General features: G+C 37.2%; 1 protein-coding gene and 1 pseudogene across 7 annotated transcripts in view; one reads left to right on the top strand and one right to left on the bottom strand.

Moving 5' to 3' along the window:
- Positions 1-20,070, bottom strand: part of TC2N (tandem C2 domains, nuclear) — a 47,174-nt gene extending 27,104 nt beyond the window's left edge. For 4 of the 6 annotated variants that reach the window (XM_079912345.1, XM_079912348.1, XM_079912349.1 and 1 more), the window contains exons 1-3: positions 19,791-19,845; positions 4,344-4,466; positions 2,759-2,992 (exon numbers count right to left, since the gene is read on the bottom strand). In XM_079912345.1, the coding sequence (XP_079768471.1) occupies positions 2,759-2,992; positions 4,344-4,410 (301 nt within the window). In that variant the 5' untranslated portion in view covers positions 4,411-4,466; positions 19,791-19,845. Of the gene's footprint in view, positions 1-2,758; positions 2,993-4,343; positions 4,467-19,309; positions 19,706-19,790; positions 19,846-20,009 lie in introns of those variants that run through there. The other 2 variants (XM_079912346.1, XM_079912347.1) reach the window with 2 other exon arrangements.
- LOC307181666 (ribosomal biogenesis factor-like) lies at positions 444-2,706 on the top strand (annotated as a pseudogene). The gene is made up of 2 exons: positions 444-995; positions 1,491-2,706. The product of its transcript is annotated as a ribosomal biogenesis factor-like (transcript).
- Positions 20,071-21,152: the final 1,082 nt, after the last annotated feature.

The raw sequence follows: 21,152 nt of genomic DNA, 5'->3' as shown, positions 1-21,152 counted from the left end.
GTGGATAAAATTCCGGTAGAAAACCCAGTCTTTCTGGCCTGAAGAACAGAGCGCAGAGTTCAGAGCAACCACAGCTGCTAGAAAGTAAGGTGGGAATCTTGGAAAGGAGAAAACCTCAAGTTCTATGACTAAAAGTCTGCTCAAATATCTGGCTGATCCCTGAACCACACATGTGTGGGACAGACTCCAACTAAGGATAAAAAAACTAAGCTCAGATAGCAGCTGCCACCAAAGACACAGAATCTGCAGCACAGTACAATCAAGTTAATTGCCTGCTGAAGTTAGGGAGGGAGGGAGGAAGGGATGGAAAGGAGGAGGGAGGGAGGAAAGGAGGGAGGGAGGAAAGGAAGGAGAGAGGTAGGGAAGGGAGGGAGGGAGTGAAGGAAGGAAAAAAAAAACCCATCGGAGTAATGTAACAGGTTCCAGAGTCTCCACCACATAACATCCAACATCCAGAACACAACCCAAAATTACTCCACACAAAGAAACAGGAAAATGTGACTCATTCTCAAAAAAAGACAATCCACAGAATCCAAACCTAGATGACCCAGATGTCAGAATAGTAGACAAAGATGTTAAAACTCAAAGACCTAAAAGAAAATAGGTTCACAATAATGGGGGCGGTGGGGGGGAAGAAATCACAGAAAAGAAATAGAAACTATAAACGAAGAACCAAATGTAAATATTACAACTGAAAATACATCTAAAATTAAAAACTCACTGGATGGACTAAACAGCTGAATGGAAATAATGGAGGAAAGAGACAGTGAACTTGAAAATAGGTCATTATTATCCAGCCTTAAGAACAGAAAGGAGAGGCATGCAGATGGCGTCACCGGGAACTTGAGCAGCTGCATGAGGGTATCAGACAATGGCCAAGAACAAACTAAGAGGGCAGAAGTCCAGGAATGTATTCCACATAGCCAGCCAAAAAAGCTTAAAAGGTTGAAACTAAAGCAAAACCAGTTACCACTAATCTTAAGAAGATAAACATTGTGAGTGATGAAAAAGTTAACAGGACTTCCCTGGTGGCGCCGTGGTTAAGAATCCACCTGCCAATGCAGGGGACATGGGTTCCAGCCCTGGTCTGGGAAGATCCCACATGCTGCGAAGAAACTAAGCCTGTGCACCACAACTACTGAGCCTGTGCTCTAGAGCCCGCAAGCCACAACTACTGAGCCCACGTGCCACAACTATTGAAGCCCGTGCACCTAGAGCCCGTGCTCCGCAACAAAAGAAGCCACCACAGTGAGAGGCCCGCGCACCACTGTGAAGAGTAGCCCCCACTTGCCACAACTAGAGAAAGCCCACGCACTGCAATGAAGACCCAACGTAGCAAAAATTAAAAAATATAAAATGAATAAATAAATCTTTAAAAAGAAAAGAAAAAGTTAACAGAGTGAATAAAGCTTCTGTAGATATACAAAAGAACTTGCAGCTTCTCAAAAGGCCTTTCCCTTGAACCTCTGCAGAAACAGCTGACTCCTCAGCAGTATCATGAAAATGAACCAGTTAATGTTGATGAAGCTACAAGATTAATGGCTCAGTTGTAATACACTGGTGATGCATCAAATTCCCCAAAAAGACCAATAAATTAAATGTCTTATACAAAAAAAAAAATAAGAAGAATAGAGAGGAGCAAAATAGGTGGAAAAAAAAGAAGCCTCACAGACACATAAGACAATATCAAAAGGTCCAACATATGTGTAATTGGTATCCCAGAAGGAGAAGAGAGAAAGGATGGGGCAGGAAAAATATTTAGAGAAATACTGTGGATCTTGATAGGAGTTTGGATTACATTGGTATATCCCTTTGTCAAAGCTCAACAAATACACGCTTAAAATTTGGGCAGTTCATTGTGTTTAAAGTTTATGTCAAAAGAAGAAAACTGTAGACAATTGAACTTTAGTAAATGATATATATGCTTAAGTATTTAGAGGGAAGTGTACTGATGTCTGCAATTTACTGTGAAATGCATTCTCCCCTTACCCCCAAAAGGATTAATAATGGTTAGAGAAATGGATAGATAGGTATGTGATAAAGTATAATAGTAAAATGTCAATGACAGAATCTATGTGGTGGATATACAGGCATTCACCATTAAGTTCTTTCAACTATTCTGTATGTTTGAAATTTTTCAGGGAATAAATCATTGTGAATGACAGTGTTTCAATGAACTAAAATGAAATATTTCTAAAATACAAGAGTTACATGTTGTTCCCTTTTATCTTCCTTAGTTCATTGGCCTCTAAAACATCAGCCAAAATTCAGCCAATGAATCTACCTCATTCAAGTGGCTGTTTAGGCTGGGAAGTGTATCTAGACTGAGAAGTATAATAATAAAGAAAGAAGGGAAGGAAGAAAGAATACTTCATTGCTTCCTTATTTCTCTTTACACTAAATTTTAGAAAATAATAAGACTATTTCCTGTATTTACTGATCTAAAACAGAATAATTCCTCTATTGTTTTTCTTTCTAGATGTGTGAAGAATAACTGACATATTACAATTATATTACTCCATTAGAAAGGTCAAATCTACACACAAATGTTGATTGTGATCAGATTTCATAATGGACTTCAAAAACACTGTACAGTAAGTTCCTCTACAGAAAGAGCAGAACATATAAAAAATGAAATGTAAAATTTGTACATAAAAGATATTTTATATCTTTACATATGTAAAAGAGCAAAATAACAGCAATAACAGCTTTTAAATGCTGCAGGTTGATTTTTAAATCCTGCCATTTTACTGTTTACCTTCAAGTTCTTCCAAATGTGAAGGCGTTCCTTGCATCCTGGGCTGAATATAAGATAACTTAAACCTGGGCACCACAAACGGTACTTCTTTGCCATCAGATGGTAATTTGGAAAGTAAATAATCCTCAGTACAGCCAACCTGAGGCTTTACAGAAACGGACGTCAATGGAGGTATACAGATAGCAGTATTTTGACTATTTGATACTGCTGCTTTAAAGTCTCTTTCCACAGATACTGAGTAGAAGAGAAGAGAAAAGAGAAAAAAATCACAAATATGTATGTAGATTTATATATAATAATCTAAACCTAACATGCTTTGGTACTTATTTAATCATTTTAAAGGAAACTGCTGATACACAAACTACTCATGGGTCCTATCAAGCACTCTGGAATCTACATTAATTCTGTCTAGCCACTATTTGAGAAGTTAATATACTACTGCCAAAGTATATTAACTTATCATAATGGTAAAAGCAGTTTTTAAAGAGTCTCATTTCCACAAAAGAGCTCATAGATGGAAAACAAGTTTATACTGTAGTTAATTCCACAGTGCATTCAAATAATAATCTAGTCATTTAAATAAAAATACTGTCAACAAAACAATTCTTGTTGTCAATACTAGCGGTTAATTTCAGTCTTAAATACCAAAAGTTACTTTGAAAAGAAGCTAAAGGTCTCGAAGTCTTTACCAAAATCTTTACCAAACCACAAAATAAAATGTACTTTGACCCTAGAATAATATCGACTCTCCCTGTACTAGCTTCTATGACCTATTTTGTCCATTATCTTGAGAGATACTTGATTCCTAAGCTGTGTGACTTAGGATGGGGAGGTAAGGGACACCTAGAGCTAATCTTCATGTACAGTTAGTACCGTCTATAGACTGAATGGAAGTACAATTACTATTGTGTTGGAATTTATGAAATGCTTTATTGCAAAAAAGAAGCCTTCATACTCAAAAACATACTAAGAAGCTATGCTTTAGACAAAGAAATATAAGAAAGAGCCAGAGAAAAATAAAGTTCCAGTCATAACCTTGAAGAGCTGAGGAAACCATGCAATAGAAAGCGAAATCTCCAGGAGTCCTTGATAAATGTGGGTCTTGATAAAGTTACAGGTCTCTTCTCTATTGGTTGTTCATTCATTCATGAAAGGCACTTTTTAATGCATTGTTCGTAAATTGGAAATTCTCTGTATTTAAATTAAAACATTTGCCAGAGTATGTTATCCCCCAAATACTTCCCTACTTTTGCCCATACTATTTCATCCACCTGTAATATTCATGTCTAATCCTCACATTCTCTTACTCCCTGCTTCCCACTCAGCTTGCTAAAATCCTCTTCAGACTTCCATACCACGGATCATCTTCTTTGTGGTGATGTCCTAGAGTGTCTCCTGAGTTGAATTCATCTCTCTCTCCCCTATGCCCCAAGGTACTTTCATACTGAGCTAGTGTGCCTTACATTTATGTTTCTGCCTCCCCCGTGAAGTTAGGAAACATGTCTCATTTACATTTATATCACAAAATGTCACAAATAAAGAAGACATTAAATAAATGTTGAAATCAAAACAAAGCAAAACTCACAGTTGTGCTTTTCTGTTCCACCATAGAAACATCCTCTACAGCAACTCTTTATAAATTCTGTTGCCATTACATTCAATCTCCAATATCCAGCAAAAGATACAAATTTCCAATTTTAATATTAATCTGTTGGTAGAATAGAAAACAAGTTAACATGATCATGCTTAATGTCATTAGATATCATTAAATAAATCACATAATCTGTCTTTCTAAGACATAATGAGGGCTCCAAAGCAAAAATGTTTAGAGCAAAATAGATTTTTGTTCCTTTATGCAATTTTATATAACCTAGGCTCCTTATAAGCTATTAAAATGACATGCTTAAAAATTACTAAATGAACAAATGTTAAATCTGAAAAAAATTCCACTCTCCATTTTCTCTTTCGACTGATATATCTAAATCAATGTCCAAATAAAATTTGCAAGAAAATATGACACTCATAGAAAGTGTGAGAAAATGTTCACTTCCTCCAAATTGATTCTTTTGGTAATCCAAAGGCCCTATAATGAATGAGGGCCAATAAACAAACAACTTCGTATTTTTTGAGTTAGTTTAATACTGAGAATTACACTAACAGAAAAATCTAAAACTCTCTGTCTCTCTCTGTCTCTGGCTCTCTTTCGCACGCGCACGCGCGCGCGCGCGCACACACACACACACACACACACACACACACACACACACACACCAGCTAACTAAACCACAAATAAGATATAGTGGAAATACAGAGAGTCTGTTTTAAATTTACCAGGAACATAAAATTGTATAAGAAGCCAATTGCCTACCTTGGCTTCAATGACTTTGTTCCAAATGCACTCTTTTCATTTATGCCTACTACCTGTACATTTTTCATGGGAAATTTCAAATGCATACAAAAGAAGATAGAATAGTATAACAAAACACCCACCACCTAAACAATGATCAACTCAAGACAAATCTTAATTCATCTTTATCTCTCTACTAACCCTGTCCTTCAGATTATCTTGAAAAATATTCCAATCATATAATCTCACTCATAAATATTTAAGTAATTATCTCTAAAAGATGTGGCTGAAGGACTCAAGACTTAACTCCAAGGGGTTCTACTGGCTAAACATGGATCAATTTGAGCATCAAAATAAACAGTAACTGTAATGGGTTGTAACATGTCAAGTATTTCTAAAAGGTACTCTCTTTTAACATAACCATAATAACATCATCACATCTAAAAAGTTTAAGATAATCAACTACCCAATGTTCAAATTTCCCCTATGGTGAAATATTTTTTATAGCTGTTTTCTGCAAATCAAGATCAAAATTTGGACTGTTTCCAGTCTTTTGCTGTTAGAAATAGTGACACAGTAACTTTGTACACACATATTTTCAGATATTTCCCAGTATATATCTGTAAGACAGATTCTTAGAGATAAGGACTACTGGGTCAAAAGGTAAATATATGTGTAATTTTGCTTAATACTGCTAAATTTCTCTCTAAAGTTGTACCATTCTGCATTCCCAGTAGCAATGTATGACAGTACCTGTATCTATCACCAAGAGAATATTTGTCAAAATGCTGGACTTTTGCCAATATGATAGGAAAGGAATTATATCTTGTGCTGTTTTAATTTGCACCTCTTATTATAAATCAGGTTGGGCACCTTTTCATATAAAGGCTAATATGTATTTGTCTCTATGAACTCACTGTTCATTATCTCTTGCCCATCTCTCTATAAAGTTATTGGTCCTTTTCTTCCTCAGTTTTAGAGGATTTTCATAAATTTGAGAGATTAATGCAATGTCCATAATGGAAGCGGCAAACATTATTCCAGTTTGTCGTCCTCTTTTCACTTTGGTTTACTAGTGAAATTGATTTACTCTGATGATGGTGTTTTCTGCTATGCAAAAAAGGAGGGGGAGTGTGTATTGTATATACAAATATGCATATATACACATATACATACATATATAAGTGTGTGAATACTGTACATCCTGGTACAGTATGAGAAGTGAATCCAATCCTAGCTTTTCTTAATTGACTATCCCAGTATCACAAACACCACTTATTAAAAATTCCTATTTTTTTCATTGATTTTAGGATGCTGCTTTTATTATAGACTAAATTTCTACATGCCATTGGGTTTTGGTTTTTGGTTTTTAATCAATTCATTCATTTATTTTATTTTTCGCCGTGTTGGGTCTTCGTTGCTGTGCTCGGGCTTTCTCTAGTTGCGGCAATTGGGGGCTACTCTTCGTTGTGGTGCGCATAGTTCTCATTGCAGTGGCTTCTCTTGTTGTGGGGCACAGGCTTTAGGCGCGTGAGCTGCAGTAGTTGTGGCGCATGGGCTCAGTAGTTGTGGCGCACAGGCTTAGTTGCTCCGTGGCATGTGGGATCTTCTGGGACCAGGGATCAAACCCCTGTACCCTGCATTGGCAGGCGGATTCTTAATCACTGCACCACCAGGAAAGTCCTGCCACTGGGTTTTGGTTTTATATCTTCTATTCAGTTGATCTGTATTCCTGAACCAATACCACATTTTAAAAGTTATTATGGCTTATAATATGTTTCATTATCTAGCAGGGCTAGCCTCCCATCCTTACTGTTCTTCAATTTCAAAGTTCTTCTAGCTATGCTTGCTTATCTGTTCCTACAGATAAACTTTATAATCTGTCCAGACCTAGAAGGAAAAAAATCTGATGACATTTTTATTGGGATCATGTTACATTTATAAATTATTTTAGAAAAACCTGATATCTTTAGGATGTTGAGTCTTCCTATTCAGAGTATTTGTTCAAGTCAAGTTTATGTTTGTATCTTTAGGAGTTTTTTTTTTACAATTTTCCTCATAAATTTTGAACTTTTCTTGTTTATTGTATGCTTATGAAATTTGTTTGGCTAAATGGTACTTTTTCTTCCATTATACCTTGTAACTGATTTCTGGGTTTTTTTAAATTTTTCAAACGCCCTTTTCAGTCTGTTTAAAGGATGCATTCCCTGACCACCCGGATCATACTAATTTCTCTCATCTTTAAACATCTAGTGAATTAAAAAAAAAAGAAGTTTTACATTTTTCATGACATTTCATGACACCTGTTCTATCTCCCCTACTAGAACAAAAACTTTTCAGAAACAATGTTGTACTCACTTTCTACTTAAAACTCAGAACCTTGTATGATGCTGGGAATTTAGCAGGAACTCAGCAAATATGTAGTTGATAGACAAGGAAACAAAGTATAATAACTAGCTTATATAAAAACTCCTAACATACTCCTCAAACAACATTTCTGACCCCAGTAAGCTTGCAAATACTTAACATTAATCATGAGGGGAATGTGAGAGGACTGGTTAAAAATGATTACTACTTCTGGGGGTAAAGTTTTCAAAGCTGACGGCCTTGAGTCATCCAAAATGAATTGGAGAAGATGGGAGAGGGATGCAGAAAAGGAAACAAGTTTATATAAATAAGAATAAGGGAGCTAGAGTTTGTACAGATTACTGGAGAGTAGAGATGTGTACACAGAGAGAAGCACAGACATCAGTAGAGGGTCCCACTTAAGTATTCAGCAGAGTGTTGATCAGAGAATGCATGCAAGAAAACTACACAAGACTGGGGGAAGACCACCAGAAAAGTTTAAAAGACCATAACAACACTCACCAAGGTCAGTAATAATGCCTGTCCCCACCAACAAAACTGGAAAAACCTCACACAGGATACTGAGGAGAGGACTCAGAGAGTCTTGCCTCAGTGGTGGGGAATAAATAGCCCTAAACTAAAGACTAGTCTGACCTAACAAATCTTAAAATCAAGACTCAAAAGGATCAAACTATTTCTAAGAAACTTGACTATGTCCCAAAGCAAAAAATAATTACAGAAATCTAAAAATATATAGCATGCAAGGTAAAATTTACATTGTCTGGTAGCAGCCAATAAAAAATTACCAGACATTCAAAGAAAGGGAAAAAAATTATGAGGAGAAAAATCAATCTACTGGAACCAACACAGCAATGAAATGAACAGTTAAGGACATCAAAATAGTTATAAGTGATTCTATATGTTCAAAAAGTTAAATAGAAACATGGAAGATACAAAAAGAGATGCAAACCCAACTTCTAAAGATAAAACTATAATGTCTGAGATGGAAAATACACTGGATGGGATTAATAGCAGATTAGATATTGCAAAAGAAACAATAAAGTACAGTAATAAGAGACCCAAAATGAAATACAGAGAGAAAAAAAGAATAAAAACAAAATGAAAAGAGCATCTGTGACCCATGGGACAATTTCAAGCAGCCTAATATACATGTAATTGAAATTCATGAAGATGGGGAGAGGCAGAAAAAAATAATACTAAAATTTTCCAAATATGATACCTACAAAACTCAGGTCTAAGAAACAACAAACACTAAGCTCAAGAAGTATGAAGAAAACCATGCCAAGGCACATCATATTAACATGGCTCAAAACTGGTGATGAAGAGGAAATCTTTAAGGCAGCTGGAAAAAAAAAGACATGTTATATACATAGGAACATAGGTATCATTAGGAACAATACAAGTAAGGAAACAGTGGAGCAAAAATCTTTAAAGTATTGAAAGGAAAAAACAAAAAACTATCAACATCTAATTTGATACCTAAAGAAAATCTTCCAAAAAAGGAAGTGACAAAAAGTTTTTCGGACATAAAAAATTGAATGAATGCACCACCAGCAGATCCATACTACAAGAAGTGTTCAAGGACATCCTTCAGGTAGAAGAATAATACCAGATGAAATATAAACCCACACACAAAGAATTGAGAGTACCACAGATAAATATGTAAGATTTATTATAAAAGATTATTGATGCTTAGACAAAAATAATAACATGGTGATGTGGGGTTTATAGCACATGTAAAAGTAAAATGCATGACATCAACAGCACAAACGCCAGCAGGGAAGAATATTCTATTGTAAGGTCCTTGTAGAAGATGTGATGTGGTATATGTAACACCATTTGAAGGTAGACTGTGGGAAGTTAAAAATATGTACTATAAACTCTATAGTAACCACTAAAGTAAGAAAACAGAGGTGCAATTAATAAGCCAACAAAGGAGATCAAATGGAATCATACCCCTAAAATACTCAATTGATATAAAAGCATAAAAAGAAGAAAGGGTAAACAAAGAACAGATGGGATGAACAGAAAAAAAGCAAGATTGATTTAAACCTAACCATATCAATAACCACACTAAGTGTGAATGCTCTACATATGCCAATTAAAAGTTAGAGATTGTTAGATTGGATAAAAAAAAGCATGACCCAAGTATATGCTACGTAAACATACTTTAAATATAAAGACACAAATAAGTTAAAAGTAAAAGGATGAATACTCTTCATGAATATAGACACAAAAATCCTCAACAAAATACTAGCAAACTGAATCCAGCAAATTATAAAAAGAATTATATATCATAAACAAGTGAGATTTATCCCAGGATTGCAACATTGGTTTAACATCTGAAAATCAATTCACATAATACATTATATTGTAGAATAAGGGACAAAAACTACATGATCATCTCAATAGATACCAAAAAAAGATTTGAAAATCCAACACTCATTCATGATTTTAAAAAGCTGAGCAAACTAGGAATAGAAGAGAATATTCTCAACATAATCAAGAGCATCTATGAAAAATCTACTGCTAACATCATAGTAATTGCTAAATGACTGAATGCTTTCCCTCTCAACCCAGGCAAAAGATAAGGATCCACTCTCACCACTTCTGTTCAACACTGTAATAGATATTCTAGCCAGGGCAACTAGGCTAGAAAGATATAAAAGGCATTCATATTGGAAATGAAGTGTAAAACTCTATTTACAGATCAACATGGTCTTGTAAATAAAGAGAGTCAAAGGAATACACTAAAAACCTACTAGAAGTAATACACAAGTTGAGTACAGTAGCAGGATATAAGATCAATAGTTATGTTTCTATACACTAACAATGAACAGTCTAAAAATGAAATTAAGAAATCCATTCCATTCACAATAACAGGCAAAAAAACCCAAAACAAAAACAAAAAAAAACCCTAACATACCTAGGAATACTTTAACAAAAGAAATGCAAGACTTGTACACTGAAAACTACAAAACATTACTAAAAGATATTAAAGAAGACATCAATAGGGACTTCCCCGGTGGTCCAGTGGTAAAGAATCCACCTGCCAATGCAGGAGATGCAAGTTCGATCCCCAGTCAAATGCAGGTGATGTGGGTTCGATCCCACATGCCACAGGGCCCACACACCACAACTACTGAACTCACACACCTCAACTAGAGAACCCACGTGCTGCAAACTACAGAGCCCACGCACTCTGAACCCACGCGCCACAACTACAGAGCCCACGTGCCCTGGAGCCCACACGCCACAACTAGAGAAAGAAAACCCACACACAACAACTAGAGAGAAGCCCGCGCACTTCAACAAGAAGCCCACACTGCAATGAGAAAGATCCTGCATGCCTCAATGAAGATCCCACGAGCTGCAACTAAGATCCAACAGAGCCAAAAAAATAAAGAAAATTTAAAAAAATAAAATAAAGTCTTCAAAAAAAAAAAAAGGAAACATCAATAAATGAAAAGATGTTCCATGATCATGGATTGTAAGACAAAATATTGTTAAGATGTCAATACTCCCCAAACTGGTCTACAGATTCAACACAATCCATATAAAAATCCCTTCCAGCTCCTTTACAGAAACTGAAAAGGTAATCCTAAAACTCATGGAAATGCAAAAGACACAGAATAGCCAAAACAATCTTGAAAAAGAAGAACAAAGTTGCAAGTCATACTTCCTGACCTGAAAATTTACTATAAAGCTACAGTAATCAAGACTGGTATCAGCATAAGGACAGACATATGCAATGCAATAAAACTGAGAACCCAGAAATAAATCCTTACATGTATGGTCAGTTGATTTTTACAAAGGTGCCAAAAAACTTTAAAGGGAAAAGAATAGTCTTTTCAAACAAGGGGTGCTGGGACAACTGATATCCACATGCAAAAAAAAAAAAAAAAAGAATTTGAACAACTATCTCACACTCTACACAAAAACTAAGTAAAAATTGATCCAAATCTATATGTAAGAGCTAAAACTACAAAATTGCTAGAAGAAAACATAGGAGTAATTCTTCTTGAACTTGGCAATGATTTCTTAGATAAGACACCAAAAGCACAAGCAATGACAGAAAAATTTGAGGGCTTCCCTGGTGGTGCAGTGGTTGAGAATCCGCCTGCCAATGCAGGGGACACAGGTTTGAGCCCTGGTCCGGGAAGATCCCACATGCTGCGGAGCAACTAACTAAGCCCACGAGCCACAACTACTGAGCCCACATGCTGCAACTACTGAAGCCCGTGCACCTAGAGCCCATGCTCCGCAACAAGAGAAGCCACCGCAAGAAGCCCGTGCACAACGAAGAGGATCCTCCGCTCGCTACAACTAGAGAAAGCCCGTGCACAGCAATGAAGACCCAACACAGCCAAAAATAAATAAATAAAATTAAAAAATTTATTAAAAAAAAAAGAAAAAGTTGATATATTAGACTTAATCAAAAGTAAAAATGTTGTGCTTCAAAAGACACCATCGGGCTTCCCTGGTAGCGCAGTGGTTAAGAATCTGCCTGCCAATGCAAGGGACACGGATTCGAGCCCCGGTCTGGGAAGATCCCACATGCCGTGGAGCAACTAAGCCCGCGCACCGCAACAAACAGTAGGCCCCTGTCGCCGAAACTAGAGAAAGCCCGTGTGCAGCAACCAAGACCCAACGCAGCCAAAAAATAAATTAAAATTTATTTTTAAAATTAAAAACAAAAAGTGAAAGACAACTTAGAGTATGGGAGAAAATATGTGCAAATCATACATCCAATAAGGGGCTTATATCCAGAATATAAACAAACTATTACAACTCAATAATAAAAAGAAAATAACACAATTTAAAAAGGATTTGAACAGACACTTCTCCAAGTGGCAAAAAAAGTACATAAAAAGTACATAAAAACATATTCAAAACCATTATTCATTAAGGAAATGCAAATTAAAACTACAATGAGATAATACTACACACTTATGAGAAATGATGAAATTGCAAAGGCTGACCATTCCAAGTGTTTACAAACATGTAGAACAAGTAGAACTCTCATATTCAACTGGTGGGAATATAAAATAGTTTGGTAGTTTAAGTTAAACATACACCTACCCTATGATCCAGACATTTCATTCCTAGGTATTTACTCAAGAAAAAAGAAATCTTATGTCCATTCAAAGACTGGTGCATTAGTGTTCATAGCAACTCTATTTGCAAAAGCCAAAAACCAGAAACTATCAAATGTCCATCAACAGGTGAATAAACAAATTATGCTATACCTGAATAACCAATCTATGATTAGTGTCTTTCCACCTGTACTGGTAGATTTTCCAGTATTAAAAAATTCTCATTCATTATCTCTTTAAATATTGCTTTTGCCCATTCTCTATTTCTTTTCTTTCAGGAACTCCACTTACTAGACTTTCTCACTATAACTTCTCATTCTGATCATTCTAATTTTCATGTATCTTAATCTCTTTTGTATTTTCCATTTCTGTATCTTTGAGCTGTATGCTGAATGATTTATTCTGATCTATATTCCAGTTAATTCATTCTCTCTTGGGGTTTGCCTAACTGCCTTATCTGTGGTTAAACTTAAATGAGTTTTGAGTTTTTATTACTGCATTTTTCATTAATAGAAATTACATTCAGTTCCTCTTTTCAACCAGCTTTGTACCTCTGTCACTTTTCAGACTCCTGCTCCCTGCATATATTTTCAAACGTGCCTTTTACTTACTTAAATAGAGCCCATCATGGTTATTTTAATAATAACTAGTAATTACAATACATAAGCCTTTGCAAGTTTTCTTCTAAATGTCTATTGTTTCTGCTGATTCTTGTTCAGGTTGTCTTATTTCCACGTGCACTAGGTTATCTTTGACAAATTATCCATTGACCTCAAAACTTTACTGGTAGGACTTTTTTTAAGCCAAAGATGAAAGCGTACTACTACAGAGAATATTTGCATTTGTTTACTATCATTTTACATTCATGCCTTGACATATAACCCAATTTAAAAATGAGCAAAGGATGCGAACATTCGCCCCCCCCCCAAAAAAATAGACAATTGGCCAATAAAGACACGAGAAAGTGCTCAACAGCATCAGTTATTAGGGAAATACAAATCAAAACCTCAATGAGATACCACTCCACACACAGTAGGATAGCTATAATCAAAAAGACAGACAAAAATAAATGTTGATGAGGATGGAGAAACTAGAACCCTCATACATTGCTGGTAGGAATGAAAACTGGTGTAGCTGCTTTGGAAAACAGTCTGGCAGTTCCTCAAAACAAACACAGAATTACCATATGACCCAGCGATTCCATTTGTAGGTAAATGGAGAATGAAAATATATTTTCTATGAAAATGGAAATTACATTTCCATACAAAAACTTGTATGCAAAAAAAAAAACTTGTATGCAAATGTTCAGAGCAGCATTATTCATAATAGCCAAAAAGTGGATATAACCATCAACTAAGGAATGGGAAAGCAAAACATGGTATTAACCATACAATGGAATATTATTCAGCCATTAAAAAGAATGAAGTACTGATTCATGGTAAACATGAATAATCCTTGAAAACATTATGCCAAGTGAAATAAGACACAAAAGACATATTGTATGATTTCATTCATATGAAATGCCCAAAATAAGCAAATCATACAGACAAAAGTAGATTAGAGTTTGCCAGGGGTTGAGGGAAAAAGGGGAAATGGGGAATGACTGTTAATGGGTATAAGGTTTTTTTCTGGGGGTAATAAAAATGTTCTGGAATTAGATAGTGCTGATGGTTGTACAACTTTGTGAACATATGAAAACACACTGAATTATACTCTCAAGGGTGAATTTTATGGCATATGAATTATATCTAAAGAAAAAAAGATTTTTTAAAATTCACATCTTGAAATTTTTTTAGACCACCAAGGTGATGTGTACTTCCCTCATGATCTGGTAGTTACGACTGCCCAAGGACAGGTTTTTTTCCCTTCTGCTTTACTTGGCCTCAAGACAATTTTCCTTGCAGATCCTTGAAGGAGGTTGAGTTTTCATCCTTTCCATGACATCGAAGACCTTTGGGATCCCAGAATTATGGGCAGAAAGTCTCTTGTTAGCTAACCTTGAATGAGCCCTGGGCTGACTTCTAATTATACCTCCGGTCCTACAAATCTACCAAATTCTTATTCAAATCCAATCAAGTTCCCTCAGTTTAGCAAATACCCTCAAAGCAAATAAGATTTAAGGGCTCCTATAGTCTCTCAGATTTTCATCTTTCTCTTAGATTTTGACATATTAAATCCTAAGTACCTTAAAAAATTTTTTAAATACAGCTATTCTTTTTCTAAATACAGCTATATTCAGTGTGAAGGTTTTTCCAAATGTCTTAACTATATTCCAAACGTACAAATCCAATATTTACTTTTCAAGTTGAAGTTAACTCTAGTGAGTTAGGACAGGATTTGCAAAAACTAAAGACAGCCTAATATAATCCACAATAAAGTAGCTTTAGAAGTACTTGTGACCTCGGATGAATACAGTAGATATTTAAGACTTAGATAACATACTCCTGTATACTAAGATGAAAAGTTTACTTTAGAAAAAAATTAAACTTTAATTTGAGTTTTAAAAGAAGCATGGGTGGGTGACCTGCCTCTTAGGTATGGAGGCTCTTTTACAACTAAAGTAAAAGTAAGATTGCAGCAAGGATACACAAAGAGACCAAAGAAAGAACAGCCCAGAAACATATGAACATATGTATGAAAACTTGACATATGATACTTAGAGATTACTGAGAGGAAAAACAGAATATTCAATAAACTATGCTGAGAAAAACTGACAACCTATATGGAAAAAAAAATGAAACTGGATCCCCACTTCACACCACACAAAAATCAATTTCACATGGACTAAGGACACAAATATGAAAGGCAACATTTTAAAGCTTTTAGAAGAAAATATCAGACTGTATCTTTATGACCTCAGGGAAGGGAAAGATTTGTTAAACTAGATATCAAAAGAACAAACCATAAGGAAAAGGCTGACATATTCAACTACATTAAACTACAGAATGGGTCTATCAAAAACCACCGTAAAGAAAGTGAACGACAAGCTACTTACTGGGAAAAAGATATTTGTCACATGCATAATTGACAAGGGATTAGCAACCAGAAATAAATAAATTAAATTTTATATATATATTCTAGAAATCAATTTCAAAAAGACAAAAAAATTAAGAACGGGCAAAAAACATAAACAGCCATCCCACTGAATAGGAACTATGAAAGGTTCAACATCATCAGTAATTAAAGAAATGTAAATTAAACCCTACCATTTCTCATCTACCAGATTGTTGAAAAGAAAAAATTCAGATAATTACAAATGTACAAATGTCTCAAATGTTGTTGAGAAAGGGAACAAAGTGAACACTTAATACGCTGCTTGTGAGAGTATAAACTGGTACAACCACTTTACAAAGCAATTCAGCGTTATCTAGCAAAACTGAAGATCCACAACTCTACTCCTAGGCAAAAAACATAGGAAATTCTTGCAAATGGACACAGAGAAACACATATTGGACAGTAATAACAAAACAGCTTTCAATAGCAAAAAGTAAAATTAAATTTAAAAAAAGAAGACTGAAAACACCCTAAATGTCCATTAACAGGAGGATGGATAAACAGCTGTAAATTCATATAACAGAATAGCAAAAAAAGCAAATGAACTATAACACAGCAACACAGATGAATCTCATAAATATAATTTGTGCACCCAAAAAGCCATGGAATAAACAAAACTAAACACTACATTACTTATGAATACCTATGTATATAGTAAAACTCTACAGAAAATCAAGGAACATGGAAAGAGAAAGACAGAATCAGGGAGAAAGATACAATTAGGGCTTCAAAAATATTATGTATTATTTCTAACGCATGATATAGGTACCGGGCATTTATTTTATTTGTATTCTCTAAATCTGTAGATGTGTCAAAAGTACTATTCTGCAAATATGAATTTTTCACTTAAAAATTAAGCAAACACAGTAACAACCTAAATGGGAAAAGAATTTGAATAAGAATAGATACATGTATAACTGAATCACTCTGAAACTATCACAATATTGTTAATCAACTATACTCTAATATAAAATAAAAAGTTAAAAAAATAAATTTAAAAAAATTAAAAATTAAGCAAATACATGTCGTGGTAGAAAATATGAAAAATATATAAAAACTATATGAAGAAAATTAAAATTATCAATAACCCCATCATCCTGAGATAACTATAATATTTAAAAGAAATAAATATACTTAAATGGTATGTCTTCTTCTACTCTGTATTTTGTTTTAGTTTGGTTTTGGTTTTGGCCTCAGCCGTGCAGCATCTTAGTTCCCAGACCAGAGATCGAACCCATGCCCCTTGTAGTGGAAGCATGGAGTCCTAACCACTGGACCACCAGGGAATTCACATTTTACTCTCTATTTTTATTTACTTTTTTTTTTACAGCTTTATTGAGGTACTGACTTACAGTGAATTGCTCATATTTAAAATGTACAATTACATGAGTCAGACATATGTATACAGTGGTGAAAGCATCTTCACAATCAAGAAAACTAATATACCAATGAATACATCCACATCCCTAAAAGTTTCGTCATACCCCCTTTGAATCCATCCCCCTTTTCTTTCCCTTGCCACTCCCCCCGCCTCAGGTAACCACTTATCTGTCTTCTGTTACTTTAGTTTGCAGTTTCTAGAATTTTTTCAGGTATAGTCTGGGCATACTTTATTCATATGTTTCACTTTAGTACATACTGCCACCAATTTACACTTTTACCAGCAGAGTACAAGAGTTCCAGTTGTTCCACATCCTTATCAACACTTGATTGTTTGCTTTTCCATTTTTAGCCATTCTTTTCATATCCTAAGGAACACACACATAAAACTACTGCCTGAACAACAACAAAAATTAAGCTCTCAATGAAGACTGGAGTGAAACTCATAAAGAAATTTTCATCTAAGAGCATTTTCTTTTAAATGCATAATAATAACTGAAGCAAAGGCCCTAACTGATGTATGCCTCATGAATTCTGATTTAGCCAAAATGTGTGATACCTACATAAGATTTTTAGAAGAGTCATTGAGATACACACTAGAAAAATCACATGACAAAAGTAAGCTGGAAGTATCTAAGTACTGGAACTCAGGAGAAATACAATCCAACAGTTTGTTAACATGTGACTTTGACACTGATAAAATCACCTGAACCCAAAGGACCAAAATACCACTAAAATAGTGTTCATAATTTGAATTGGGGAGATTAAACACTTATAGTTTTAGTCAATATGTGCAGCAACTTGCTGTCAGCTTCCCATGCTGGGTGATGCACTTTAACATAAAAGTATTCTATTGGCCTTATATTCTTTCCAATCTGACTATAAACTCCCCTATCACTCTACCACCCTATCACTCCTCCTTCAAATCTTTGTGTCTCAAAATAAGGATTCTACACTATCTTTATTTCTTCATCCTCTATTTACTCCTCAAAGTTCTTCAAATTTGGCTTCCATCCTTATCATTTTACTTAAATTATGTTTGTTGAACTCAATGACATACTCCTAACTACCAAAACCAATAGGCACTTTATCAGCCCCAATCTTCCTTATTCCTGTGACTCATTTGACCCTAAAATAGATTTCTATCCTTATGAAAACTCTTCCGTCTCCCGGTTTCTAGGACACCACTGTCTGTTAGTTTGCTTCCTTCTTTCCTGAATGTTTGTTCCGCCTTGGTCTCCTTGGCTATCTCTACCTGTCCCTTAAGTCCTGGTGTTTTCCATCCTTGGTGTTCCTCTCTTCTTACTCTACTTACTGGAAAGTTTTCTTCCACTCTCACAAGATGAACTATCACAAATCCACGGGTGGTTCCAACATTCACAACTCTGATCCTGACTTCAGAAAATCCCGCTATCAACATATCTAACTGCCAACCAGGCAGCTCAGCCAGAGGCCCTACAAGAATCACAAACTCATTCTTTCTCAACCTGAATTAGCCCCTCAATTTGTTAGTTTTTATTTGTGAATACACAATTATAACTCAAGTGGAGCCAATAAAATACAAGAGGAACTTAAAATTGTTCCTTCTTCAAGGGTTAAAAAAAAAGCAAATTTTTATGAAGGCTTTTTCCTCCAGTTATGAAGACACTCAAAGTCATTAGCAAAAACTATAAATTACAAAATGTATGATAAAAACCCAAATCTCCTCGAATCCCAGCTCTCAAAGGCAAGCAATATAAATCTCTCCTTCCAGAAAGAGCAATTTTTAGCCATGATAAAGTTCCATATCGAAATATTAAATTGGTAAGTAGGCGGTGGTGCTATTAACATTTCCAGGCTATTTATATCAATCAGGGGAAACACCTCTAATAACTGCCTACCTGGAGTGAGAATCAGTATATTTTAAATACGAAAGCAATCCTTTTACATGCTGTATTTTAAGCACTCTAAAGGAATCAATGTTTTTGGCTTGGCATCTATGTTGCCTATACCTGCACGTCCACCTGTGTGCGACATACCCACGATTCATGCACAGTACTTCCTTGATTTAAAGAAAACCATAGTAAAGAAAGAAGAAGTAAAAAGAAATTGGAGGAGATAGATATAAACCAAATCTAAAAACCTAGCTGGGTAGATGAATTCATGTTTTGCAAAAACCAAAACAAAGTGATGTTTACCACCCCTTAGCCGCTTCAAAAAGTTTCAGAAACTTCACAGATAAAAACCATCCGCTAACCGGTTCTCATCAGACTCTCCAAGCAAAGGAAATGCGTTCGCTTTCCTCTTAACCCAGAGGCCAGAGCCCACCTGGGTCCGGCGGTCGCAAGCGCGCGCTCACGGCGGGGAGCACGACGCGCGGCCGGCCCCGCCGGGGCTGGGGTCTCCCCTCCGTCCGGCCCGCGGGTCCCAACGAGCGGACCGGTGAACCCAGCGGACCTACAGCCCACCGTGCTCCCACAGAGCGAGTCCCTGTCCTGCCGGCCTCGGATATCGCGGCTGTCGAGGGGCCCCAAACCTCCCTCAGGCCTCCGGAGAGCAGGCGTCGCTAAGGAGACTCGGCCCCGCGAGGCTGGGGGCGACGAGGCTACGGCCGTCCACGAGTCCCACCGGGAGGGCAGGCAAGCGGCCGCTCGAGGCCCGCGCCACGCTGCTCGCCCGGGGAAGCATCCGCGACCCTACACCTGAGCCCCCCCCCACCCCCGGCTCTCTCCCGCGCCGTGTCCCCGGGGTCTCCACGCGCCGCTCTCGGGGAGCCGCCGCCTCACACAGCGCTGAGGCGGCCAGTTACCTGCTCGAGGCAGTGAGCGTTCTGGCGTTGCCGCCCGCGGGAACCGCGATCCGGTCACCTCGCGCGGCCGCGCCCCGAGGCCCCGCCCCCTCCCCAGGTTTCCCCCCCGCCCCCCCAGGTCCGCTCCGCCAGATCTGCCCCGCCCTCCCCAGGTCCGCCCCGCCCGTCGGGAGGCGCAAGCCGAGGGGCGGGAGGGGGAAGGGCCGCCCGTCAGTGTACCTGAGCGCCAGGCGCCTGCGCCCTCGGCTTCTCGTCTCTCCCAGCCGCAATTCTCGGGTGCTCCCTCTGGAAAGGAATAAAATGAAGCCAGGCAGAGTTTGGAGTGTGTTGAGCAATCATACGGGATTAGACGGGAGATAAAAGATAGGGGTATAGTGGGAAAGCAAGTGACCTGATGAACCTCCTTGAATAGGGAAGGAAGGAGCAGTTTCTCTTGCCAGAAGATATTTCTGCACGCAGAGAAACTTCTTGGAAGCAGAGAAACTTTTCTTAGTTGTGTTACTGGTCTTTAGGGTTTACATCCTAATTATAAAGTCTTTGAGAATCAGCTCGCAACTCTTCACTTCTGTGACTTTACATTTCCTATTGCTTTGCTAGCAGGGGTACGTTGGAAGGAATCCCCAAGGTATCCACTACCTGCCCCACCCCCATTCTATGCTGGAATCCCCTCTGGCACCCTGGCAAGGAGTTGACTGGCCCTTTTTTGCCTTCCTTGCTGGAAATCTCAACACTGTACTTGGAAAGCTGTTGAGTGAATTCCTAGGTTATCTGTTGATGAATGGCTAAGCTTTGGAGAGGCTGCTGGATTGTAAATTGAAGGTGATAACTTTCTTCCTGGAGAGTAGTCTTTCCCAAAATGGGTTCTGTTAATCTCCAGGCCCTAGATGCTGGAGTGGGGGTTGGGATGGTTGTGGGGTGGAGAGGAGGCCTAGATCCTGAGAACAAATTAATCTGGGGAAAGAGGCACAATAGAGTTACTCCTTGAGTTGACAAGGCATTCAAGGCCTAAGAACTGTGTTTTACTTTGTATCATCCTGAATTTCTCAAATTTACTGGACCTGAGGAGTGACAGAATATGCCACCCCAAAATATGCCACTTTGGCATAAAGATTATTTTCAGCTAAAGGCACTTAAGAATCAGATGGAAAAAGGACCTCTGATCTTCCTTTTTCTTCCCAAAAGCAGGAGATGGAACTCCCAAGTGAACGATGTCCTCCCGCTACCCTGAGGAAAGAAACAGTCTTATCACCAGAGATGGGAGTCAAGGATGAGGGAAATCTATACAAACAAACTTTGTTAAATTAACCCTTATCTTCATAGCCACTTCTCCACTATTAACTGCCCTAGCCCAAGCCCCTTTGT

Source organism: Stenella coeruleoalba (genome assembly GCF_951394435.1).
Source record: "Stenella coeruleoalba genome assembly, chromosome: 2".
In the NCBI taxonomy this organism is placed as follows: Eukaryota; Metazoa; Chordata; class Mammalia; order Artiodactyla; family Delphinidae; genus Stenella; species Stenella coeruleoalba.
Note: the sequence above shows the minus strand (reverse complement) of the source record. Positions and strands in the feature narration are given on the sequence as shown.